Source organism: Taurulus bubalis, assembly GCF_910589615.1.
Source record: "Taurulus bubalis genome assembly, chromosome: 6".
NCBI classification, from domain to species: Eukaryota; Metazoa; Chordata; class Actinopteri; order Perciformes; family Cottidae; genus Taurulus; species Taurulus bubalis.
In genome coordinates, this window is record NC_136594.1 from 9,806,988 (window position 1) to 9,819,152 (window position 12,165).

The 12,165-nt window shown below is 40.8% G+C and overlaps 1 protein-coding gene across 1 annotated transcript in view; it reads left to right on the forward strand.

Moving 5' to 3' along the window:
- The window catches only part of gab1 (GRB2-associated binding protein 1), a gene marked incomplete at its 5' end in the record, with an annotated part of 49,328 nt that overhangs the window by 19,567 nt on the left and 17,596 nt on the right, over nucleotides 1–12,165 (forward strand). Inside the window, one exon of the mRNA XM_079219725.1 lies at nucleotides 10,719–10,847. Within this exon, the coding sequence (XP_079075851.1) occupies nucleotides 10,719–10,847 (129 nt within the window). The remainder of the gene's footprint in view (nucleotides 1–10,718; nucleotides 10,848–12,165) is intronic.

Consider the following 12,165-nt stretch of genomic DNA (forward strand, 5'->3'; position numbering starts at 1 on the left):
GGGAGCAGCGCTATGGGGTGGATGCGGATGATAATTGATAAGTTCAGAAACATTTGGGAGTTACAATTTTCCTCTGTGGGTGTTTGTCAGATGGACATGTACAGGTTCAGTAGGACACACACAGTCACACATACGCTGGTGTTGCTGTTTGCCTGGGTGGTCCTATCTTTAGCTTGTTCTCACTCTATTTCTCTTTGTTTATTTCCTCTGCTGTCTTTGGTCTCAATCCTATTATGGGTGCAAAGAAAAGAGACTTTTATATTTCCTACAAAATGTTTTTTTTGGAAAATATTTTTTTCCATTGTTTTTATTATATCCATACCTTATATCCATACCGGACTACTTTTACAATAGTTTGCGGTTGCCCCAAATGCAGTAACGCATTATTGGAATTATTAAATCAAAATTAAAATTTGGAAATGTTCACATGCCTAATAATTATTATTGTTATTATTATTATTATAGAATCATTATCTTAGAATCATTGCCCATCTACACCTCTGTTGTTGAGGGCTTTCAGACTGCTATGGTTAGGGTTAAAACGTCGTTAAAAGTGCTTCTGTTAATGCAGAAAGGTGCAGTCTGCAAAGTTTTCATGCATGGCTTGGCTTCGTTAGGGCTGCCTGGCAACATCACTTGTTTTTGTACTGAGGAGTGCACACTTTGTTTGGACAACATAATAAAAAGCACCTTATTGTCACTGAAATGTTAAAAAAAGCTACCATCAAACATGCATGCTGCAAGAGAAGACAGGAGAGGACAGGATTGCAAATCAGTGCCTCAATATTGAATGGAAATCTGGGCAAGAGCTTTCTTACATTTTCCTGCGCTCTCTAAGCCCTTCTTATCGCCTCACTTACAAGACCTCCAGTCACGGACCAGCTATCTTTGCAGCTTTAGCAGAAGTGTCCCAGCTGCCCAGGGAGAGCTTTTGTGAAGCAGGCATGTAGAGGAAGCTGTCCATGCTGTGGCATCGCTGATCTTTTTTTTCATTGAGAGTGCAGATGGGAAACAGAATCATAATGTCTCTACAGGAAGCAGAGGAAGGCTCTGATTCAAGGTAGAGGATGGAGCCTTCAGATGCAACACTAGAAAGACAAATGCAAGGAAAGTGATTTGTCAATAATTCTGAGCTGCATAGAACTTTTGATTAGCAATGAAGAATTAAGAAATTAATGTTTTACTGCTGTAATCTGGGGACAGGGGTGCATTAGAACCATTAAGACATGCAACACGAGTAGTGAGAAGGGTTTTAAAGCCCCCATGAAAAGCTGCCTTTATTTCCTTAATGTGATGCGTTTCCTCTTGAAGCAGGATGTCAGTTATGGCAAAACGGTGCATGATCATTCTAAATCAATGTCATTTAGGAAGATAAAGGCAGTTGGCCAGGTAATGTCTGGATGTTTACCGTGCAACCACAATACTCGAGTAGTAGAGGGTTGGCCCTCATTTCCACGTTTCATGGTGTGTACTTTGGTTAAACTGGACTTGTTAATAACCTGTGATCTCTCACGGTGCTTTGTTCCCTTCAGTCTAAAAGTCACAGCAGCTCTGTGGTTTTGCAATTTAATAGTAATGTATAGTATTGGTGGCCATAACGTAAAAGAAGAGCCAAATTGTAACATAAAATAACTTCATTGGAACAATGAAATATTTCACTTATTCATTGGGGTGCACGCCGACCTCATTTTCGTCGACTTAACACATGCTCTTTCGTCTTCCTTCTCCCACCCCCTTCTGATACAGCAGTGGCAGTTAAGAGAGTCTGGGACAACCTGATTACATAGAACAGGAAGTCAGAGGAGGGAGAGGTCTTGAGCTACAGACCCTTACACACACTGCTGCACATGATAAAGTCAGAAGGCGCACAACAACAACAAACAGCACGCAGCAATCGGTTACACACTTTCATTAACAGAAATAAGACACCGAATGAAAACAGCTCTTACGGATATACAGCTTGCAAGGTAGGGTCACTGTTATTCACTTAAATTCTTCAAAAGGATTCTGTCACGGATAATCTGTAAATATTTATAGGTGTATATATATTTTTTTTTTTTTTTGAATATCAAGTCAAGCACTGTGGTGCTCTGTCTCAGTCTTGGTGATGGCAGTTAGTGTTTGGGCAAGAAGGTTGGAATCGATGCTGTGGGATCAGGACAAAGTGCTTATTAGTTCACCAAAGCTTGTTTAGAGCGTGTGTTATCAATTTCCATTTAATTTTGGATCCAGTGCCACAATTTCTTTTTTGTTAGAAAAAACAAAACAAAACATTGGGTCTTGAGCCAGTGTTACCGGTTCAATTGTGACTGCTTGGGTCAAATTAACTAACCGTATGCTTGCAAAAATAGTACACAGTGCTTACTGCCTGAAATAGAGTGAATGGCGATAATTAAGGATATTGATGTCAAAACCTTCAGTGATAATCTATAGCCCGTCTAAACTGTCACTTTACATTTGCATGCTGGATCCTAATCTTTATTGGTATATAGATGAATGATTGAGAACTCCAAGATGCATCCTCGACATGGAATTAGTTCTCGGCTTACATGCATGGAGGGATCAGTTAAGGTGGTTTTTTCCAGACAGTTCTTTACTTTATCCGCTGTGAATAGAATACTGAGCTTCCCGCCTGCTGTGGATGTGGTTCATGTCAGGTCGAGCAATGCACCGGGTTCATCCAACAAGTCTCCATCAAGAGTTTTGTGTACAGAAGCTGGCGATAGAGTTGGCTGACTATTAACTGCCCATTGCTCAGGCGTGTACACGTTTCATGGAAGTCCCCTCTCCTTCCAGCAGGCGGAGAGCCGATGACGTTGGCCGATCAGCCTCACATAGCCAAAGGCCATGCACTCTTACTTGTACGGTAACTGCCCTCTCTGGTGCTCAAGGATGTAAAAATAGCTGTTTAGCAAGAATCCCAGTCATGTCTCGCTAACAAAGACTGATTTATACAAGTTGCGGCACTAAGCATAGAGGCGCTTTTGTCCCCCCCCCTCCTGCTCCAGACCTCGTCACCAACGCTGTGAGCGCCAAAACCTCTGACGCTCTTGACACTCCTCTCTTAGAACATCCTTTGTTCAGCATAGTCGTACGGTCCTGGTAGTGAGGCTAAGGGAAGCACTGCGGTCTACAAGATTGCGTATTTGTTTATTGCGTTTGGGTCTGACTGCAGTGTCATGGAAATCCTTTGTAGTTTTGTTACTTTTCTGCATCATTCAAATGCAGTGATTGAAAATTCAGGTCAATTACTGTTTGAAATTCAGTCCTTGATTTTTGTCTCCCTAAACATTTTTATATGATATGACATGACCAACGTAAAGAAACTGGGTTTTGCTTAAGACAAAAATAAGTATTCCTGTTTTTGTGTAGCTGTAGTGTAACATTTCACAGACTCATCCTTAATTATAAAACACTTCCTTTAAACATATTAAGTACACAACCTGCTTAAATGTTTACAGCTGAAGCGATTTAATGATTGAAGGCCGAAGCTATTGCAACAAATAAAATGAATTGCACCGATATAGCTCTAAGTAATGAATGTCATCTATATATTTTTTCCCACACTTAAACGCTGAGTAAGATCACAACACCTGATGCTTCATTTACATTTTCTCAGCTCACTCCTCATTCCTTCTAATTAGACGGAAGAGTACACAGATATTGACACACTGTATGTTTAATTTCCTGCTTGAGAGAGAGACTGTGCAACTGTGAGCGTAAGAGAGTTTTTTTTTCTTTTACATTTCATATCAACTGACCGTAAAAGGTGGTCTGTTTTCTGCTTGGCCATAACATGTTGTCTGGTTGTGATTTCTGGCAGATTAAACAATACCACATACTAATTTGTTCCGTTATCGCTAGAGTATTGACCTTCCTTCCCTCGTTTTCACCCTGTGCTCTATCTGCGCCCTGCCTCTCCCTCGCTCCCTCGCTCCATCCCTTCCACTGTGTTTTTCTGAGGAACAAACAGAGAAGTTGTCCTAGTCGGGATGAGTCAGTGCAGCTGGGGTGCAGGTCATTTGCCCACTCAGAAGGGACAGATGGCCCGGCCACTCTCATGCTGCTAAGTGCTAACGATGTACCCGGAGTCTGTGAGCTAAGCTAAATGCTAAAACATAATGGGTGAACTGGAGAAGGCTCCGATAATTCTCTGAAAACACTGATTTACTGAATATAGAGATGACTAATGCACCAGGGCATTTTTTTCTCCTTCATTTTGTGTAGAGTTTTTTGAGTGGCTTGTGCTGTTGATTTCACTTGGGAATGCATGGTAAAGACACTTAGTGCATTCCAAAGTTAAATCAGCAAAGATAATAATACAAATTCCCTTGTGTTGTGTCTGAAATGTAGACACATGTAATATTGTGGTGATATTGTGATTCTCTTATTTGTATTCCTGGTAGTCTTTTTTTAAAGGTTCTTTATATGAAATCAGAACATTCATTTTGCAATTCAATTTGTGTAAACTTATAGTGGAGTGAGAACGAATGCAATATGCCTCCGTGTATGTTGTAATCTGAGCTCGTCCTTGCTTTGTTGACATCGCCGGGCTGGCCGCGTAAACCTTTTAGTGCATGTGAGCATGCCCCACTGGTTAGCTCATGGCCGCCACTCTGCACTGCGCTCATACGGCGGTTACAGCTGATAACGGCATCCTGACTGGTGGCGTTTTCACGGAAGCGTAGCGCCTACCCTCTGATCCCCCTGTTAGTGCAAACAATGGCAATGGTGCTGACGGAGCTGTTAGTGCTGTTACCACTGTTAGCCATCGTCATGCTGAGAGCTGTGTTGAGGCACTAGATATGCTCTGATTTTCAAATTTGGCACCTTTTTATTGGCTGCAATTCTGACAGCACTATAGGACAACCATGCAGAGATTCTCCTCCTCCGTTTTTGCTTTACATCATGATAACATGCATTTTTATCCTGTGGTTTTATTTTTCTAGGACCATGTATCTTAACTGCATACTGATACATACATACTGCCCTTTTAAAAGAAGCATGGAGCCTTAAGTGCCTATGTATTGTGATATATGCGGTGCCATATTGGCTGTGCACTTCTCTTAGCCATGCTTCTGTGGTTATATGCTCGGACTAAGACTTTTTCTGTGTTCTCTTATAGGAAAGTAGATTGGAAGTATGTTTGGATGTTGTCTGTGCAGTTACATAGGTTACCGAGAGTAGCTTGTAAAACTTGCATGTGCAGTAAACATAAAAACATGTGGTTTCACAGTGCAAGTAAATGATTTAGTCAATCAATTTGGTGTCCTTTTTAAATGCCCTACGATAGTCTTGCATTCAATGTGCAAAGCGGGCACATGTTTGCCTGCATTAACACTGACGGCCATACATGAATCAGTTGAAACACAAATGACTGTTGTTGTGACATATTGTCCAACAGCAGTGTCGGGGAAATCTGTCCACGTCCTGAAGATACAGCCTTGTGTAATGTCCCAACTGCTGCTACTGCAGAAATATAGTAACCCACAGGCCTGTCTCGGTACCATTAGAGATATGGAGGATGGGTTTAAGTATGTAGTTTAACAGCCTGTGATGACAGTACATTCACATTAGCAATTAGTGCACTTAAAGGCTTTTTAGGCCGCATTAATCTATCTAAACCATGAAGCACAAATTATCCTTTTAAGTGCAGTAAAACTGGAGTTGGTGGAGCTTGAGGGGTGTTGGCAGGATGGTTCACCAGGAACTAGTTTTATACATTTAGACTAATAGTCTAGATGAATCTCTTGTATTAGGAGACTGATTTGGCCACACATTTATTTTTAGCAACTGCGGGCTGAATCATAGAGCTAATTTCCACTGTCTTACTGCATTTAGGAGTCTTGCCAAGTCTTTAATCAAAATGCAGTGCTGCCATATTGTCTCATTCATTTCTCTACTTCTCCTGGTATGGATTCTGGCATGGCACGTTACCAAGTAGGACATTTCCAAAGTCTGATGTGTGAATGCTACGGCTCATTTCATTCTTTATATCTGGCAACAGGGAAAATACGCTGAAATGTTTGCCATGGAGCTGTAATAGATAAGACATTACTAAGAATAGCCAGATGGCTTTGCAGAAGTCTCTATTGATGCCAGCCAGTGTCTAAAAGGAATAGTTTAACACTTACATTGTAACAAACGCAACAAATGGATGTTTTCTGAGTGGTTATATGCAGGACTATTTCATGGCCGGCTGATGGCTGTAGATACAGACATGTGAGTGTTATCAGCTGCTCGTTAAGTAAGCAAATAAGCCTATTTCCCCAAAATGCTGTATTAGATAGTCTGTTTTGCGTATTTTCTCCCTCCTTACGCACTTAACCGACTTCTCTCTCCATCTTTGCCTTTGTCATGCTGCAGTGTTGTTGGGTCAAAAGGCCTCTGACGGCGGCGTGACTCCACTTGGTTGGCATCTCCCCTCAACCCTCCCACCCTTCCTTCCCCTGTCATCTTCTTAGTCAGACCCTCAATGCCCTCTCTGTCTGGCCTCATAGGCTGTAGGTCCTGGGTGGGCGAATAGAGGGTGTCTTCCTGTGTTTCACCCTATCAGAAGACACTGGGACGCTTGGAGGAAGGGGGGATAGAGAGGGTTTGGCGGGGACAGCTGCCATGCTAGGGGAGCCCCCACCATCCCAGTCCAGTATCGTCCCATGCCGTCCCATTCCCAAGACTGGGGCCCGTGAACACCAGACTTCGACAAACTGTGGGCTCTGTGATTGCTGAGTGAGCTGAATGGTTCACAATCAGTTGGTGGATTAAGGAAGACTAGAATGGATGTACATCTTTCCTTCAGTCATTAAGTACTTGACCCTGGCTCGGACCAGTTGGGATTTAACCATTAATTTGACACTGGCCACAATGGAATACACAACAAAAGCAGGACTATATGCCTCATCATGTTCTTCATGAGCCTTGACAAGAGGTATGTAATGGTGGACAACTACTAAGGGTTTGACAGAGGTCATCTGGTGACACTGTTCCAGTGTTTGTCTGTGGCATTGGGTTCAAAGTACTCTGGTTTGGGTTCTGTCATGTTGATATTCAGTGTGTCAGCACACACACACACACACACACACACGTGAAGAGATGTGTCAACTTTCGATGTAATTATAATCATATGTCAAATTATTCTGTTGGCATTTTTGTTGATGGCAAAATAAGACACTTCTGGTGGAAAATGGTGCAGTTGATGTGTTTCTTTCAGCTCAAGGATTCTGGGTCAAATTGACTAAATCTAGTCAAGGGAAAGATCTTTTTCTGGAGAAACCTGATTTATTGACCACAATCAGGTTTCCAACAAGTCTGGCACAAGAGTGTACATGCGTGACAAATTCTCATAGTAACGGCAAATCATAGGGATAAAAGTCCAAAAGGTTGCTCGTTGTGGTGCGTCCTTGCATCTTAAATTTGTAAAACCAAAGTGCAACTTCAAGTGAAATAAATGCTCAGATAAATTAGTGGTATCAGTTTTTTTTTTTTATGCAGACACATTCGCACATTAAGGAAAAAAAAGTGTTGTCTCACTACAAGTGCCTGTTCTCCCACTGCGCTCTCAGTCCAAATGCTTTTAATAAAAAAAGAAAAAGAACACTTCTGGCTGCAGTGCATATCACTAACACACTTAAAATCTGCCCACATTGGTTAAAAAAATATGGTGGACAGTAGAGGAGAAATCAAATTACTGACCAGCTGCACCCAAATGTGGATTTTACAGTAACCGAGTTATTGCACTGCATGTAAATGTGTTTGACTTCCTGTCGTAACCAGATTGCTTCCACTTTCCTGTTGTCTTGTGTGCATATAAATGAAGTCACTGTCCGTATGCATGTCAAGTAAGGATGTTCCTGACTCTGAGATATGTTTTCATCTGTGTATCATTATATACGTTTTTATTGTTTTGCACGTGTCTGCTGCTGAATGGGTGGCACAAATCAAGTGGTGCATAATTGTGCATGAGCAGAGCTGTGTGAAAATCCACAGATGGAGGAGAGATGCTCAAGCTAGCACACAGCTTGTCATCCTAGAGCTACTACTGTCTGTGACCATGCTAATGTGGCAGTTCAGAAACGCTGGATGCAGATTCTCTTCAGGGCTGCTCTTCTTTTGAATCAAAGGCCGCTGCTTGTAACTGTGATTGACCCTTAGCGTCTTGGGAGTTTACATTTTATCTTAGATTTTTTTTTCATTCTAGCTTATTCTCAATTATTTTGAGATCAATGCATTTTTTTACTGTCTTGCCCCAGGAGGGAACGGCTGCTGACACATCATCTTTTCTGTTATCTTTTTGATTATTTCCTTGTTGTACTTATTTTGCCCCGAGACATCTTTTATACATCTTATTTGGGGCAGTTTATTTTATATATTTATCTTTTGTCTTCCTTTTTGTCTTGCTATATTAATCTCTCCATTTGTTTTTTTTGTTTTTTCATATGATATTCTTCCTTTTGTAGCCCCTTTTTTTTTTAATAATAATTTTATCAGCATTTTCAAGTGCTGTTCTTAAAGCTGTTTCATTTGTAGTTTTGCAGGAACTGCAGCCACCTGTGTGATGTATGTTTGTCAAGTCATTGTCAAAGAGCAGACCAAGCAATACATTCAGAAATTCTCAGATCTCAAAATTAAAATATTGATGGGCCATGTATTTTATGTTGGTCTTCAGTTTGAGTTTGAACGTAAATGAGTGTTCAGATGTTTGGTTTTTATCTCTCAACTGTAAGTAACTGGTTGGTTTCTCATGAATTTGAAAAAAGAACTCTAACTCAATGAATGTGTAGCAGTTTGATTAAACAGGTCTCACTTGCCTCACTTGTCCTCAGCGTGCACAATTTACCCAGTTGTCAACTTCTCAGCCTGGGCGGGCCTGGCCTCGCTGTAACCTAAGCTCTTGGTCCTTCTGTTCTCCACAGGGTAACTTGACCCAAGATTGCTTTGTCATGTGCCAGAGAGAGAGGTTCCCTCTCCACACCCACCGCCTTTGTGCGACCAACCCAACACAGACATATCAGTGTTGTTTTAGCACATTCACTTTAGCTTTTACGGTTTAATTGGACATTTAAGGAGGCCTGCCTCAAAAGATGTAGGTTTTATAGGTGTAAGCCTCATTTGGACTTAGTGGGTGTGTTTGTGATTATATAATGATGTCCTTTTTGAATGTGTGTGTGTGCAATATGTCAGTGTGGTATGTGACGAGTGTTTTTTTTATTTTTATGTGATTGTGTGTGTTATTGAATGTTTTTGTGTTTTTGTCCATGCGATTCCTGTATGTCTGTGTGCCCGCAGTTTAAAAGCAAGGGGCATTTCAGATCTACAAGTTGTTTTTTCATCCTGTTTTTGGAGGGAAATGTCTGATGCTCATCATGCTGTCTCAGTCAGGGCCTTGGCCCAGTAACAAAGGACACCCTGTGGATGGGAAAACAGCTAAGAGATGAAAAAGAAACGCACATCCACAGCATTGTTAATATGGTCAAAATCGTACAAAACGATAACAAAAAAGCTTTAGTTTGCATTCCTCACACTCTGTTGGTCTGCTTCCAGATCTGTGTGATCTCTGTGCTGGTTGCTTGTGTAGTTGGTTTATCATTTACTCACATTTCAAACGGGACTGGAAAGGTTTCTTGTATTCAATCAGTTATTTGATTTCTTGATTTGAGTATTACACAATTCGGTTGGTGAAACTTGTACAAAGTGTCCCTCCATACTTTCCCTAGCTTCAGCAACAAATGGTAGGGAATCATCTTATCTTGTGATAAAATCCAGCAATTGCTCAGACAAGTTTAGCTAGTATTTTGTGGATGACTTATTTGAACCACAAAACAAAACAATCAGCCCAACTCGAATGACTTGGCAAAATCAAGAGTTCATGACCCTCTTGAGTCTGCATTTAAATGGATGACTGCTGGATATGTTTTCTAAATATAACTACGAACACCATGAGGTGGAAAATGCAATCTAGAAAGAGAACAGCGTGGCATCGTATTTACTTTTGAAGGTCTGAAGAGGCTTCTCACTCTCCCTGACCTATATCTTTTAAACAACAGATGATAAGACTTCTATGCGTGATATGTAAACAAGTTCTGAAGCTTTATGGTTTGTTTGTTGTCTGCCATGAGTAAAATAGCTCTATTTTGAAATGCTGTGGCACAGTGGGACGTTTTTATATTTCAGTAATACATTACTGATGTATTGAATTGTCCCAGATAAAAAGGGATGCAGGTGGTGTCTCATCGGCTATCTCTTTAATGCACTTTAGGATAAGGATTTAATTATTGAACCGTCCTTTATGTGTGTACACAACATGAAGTCATAGATCTCAGCTGATTATGTCTTTTTTGTCTGTCTGCTTTGCCGGAACTCTTTTTTTCTGCTTTGTGGTCCTTTTTTTCTCACGGACGACAAATCCCATTTGAAAGAAAATACCCAATAGCCTGTTTCTCTTTTGGTTATTCACCCCAATCATGGTGCTAGGCCAAACTATGTGGCTTTTGTTCTGGTCATCCCAGACACATATTTCTGGTTTGCGGGCCTCTTTCCTCTGGCCTCGAGTATTCTTCAGTGAGAGCAGTGCAGCTGGTGGAGAATGCACACAGAGACACAAGCTATGCTAGGACACATTGGCTAAACAGGAAAAATAAAGCATTTGGCCAGTGGTCAGGCAAGAATGGAGCAGTCATTGTGAGAACACACATATAACCTTTGGCCTTCTTTCTCTGCAGGCATGGAAGAAGCGGTGGTTTGTTCTTCGCAGCGGCCGTCTGACGGGCGACCCAGACGTATTGGAGTACTACAAGAATGACCATGCCAAGAAGCCCATCCGCGTGATTGATCTCAACTTGTGCGAGCAGGTATGGCTCCTCTGTTGCAATCTCAAAAGGCACTTTCCACATTTCTAATGTATGGTTAATTCTTAGTTTAAATCTAGCCACATTTTGTTCATGCGAGCATGGCGTTAGGCGCTTTTACTATAAGTCATAGGTAAGCAATTTCTTTGGGCCTTGTTGGCTGACGGTACTGGTGAATTTGTAGAACTTTACCTTTCTTGTCATTTCAAATAAAAGAAAAGAAAATCTAAATGTAAATGTCGGCCTATTGAATGAATATCTATATTTGGCAGTATTTATTATCACATCAGAATTTAGTAGGTTTTCACATGCAAGGAATTTGCTTTAGTGTGTTCAACAATTACAGTATCCTGGACTATTCCACACTTAGAGCTCTCCAGTAGTGCCTGCCGTCGGCCCAACAGCCGACTACTAGAAATGTACCCATTGATCTTCCGCCGATTGAAACCGACCGGTTTTCAGCAGTTTGGCCATGACCGGTGACTGGCCACCGGTCAGCCTCATAATTCATAAAGCTCACAATTTGACAGAAATGCAAGTTTAAAATCAGTGCTGGGGTAGTTACTCAGAAAAAGTAACGAGTTACAAGTTACTAGTTACTTCTGAAAATTATAACTAGATTACTTTACTAGTTACTGCATTTGAAAAGTAACTTCACTACTAGTTACTTTACTTTCCATTTTTTTAAGCAAATGTCCAAATTAACCGCAAAGTTACATGGACAAACATCATGGCCCTTTAATCACTTTATTTTCAATGTTCAATAAAGGGCATCTCTTAGCCTTTCCACATAGTGTATTGTAATTGTAAACATGTAAAACAAAATGGCATATAAAACTCAGCCATTAACTTGAACGAACATTAACCCTGTTCACACTGTCAAAGAAATATGCCTCACTTTAAAATCCACAAACAACAGGATACAAGAGGCTGTGTATGGTGGGGACATTCAGGTCAAACAGCATAACACATTAAAATCAGGCTTTTGGAAACATGAGACCCCACTAAACCAATTGGGGGCCGACTCCTAAGAACAAAACCAGCTTGTTATAGGAATCATTGTAGTGGTTTAAGAAAAATAGAAAAATGAATGGCACTTTTTCCCATAAAATAGAAACAGAAATGCACTTAACCCAAAAAATAGAAACTGAAAATGCAATTAAATAAACAGAAAATCCACTTCATCATTGCCTAAATAAACAGAAAGTGCACTATATCCTATGAAGTTTATCATTTTTCTCTATTCTTCAAAATAGCGATTGTATCGCATGAGTAAAAGTCTCTTGAATCTTTTATCCGACAGCCTGTTCCTCCTTGGGGT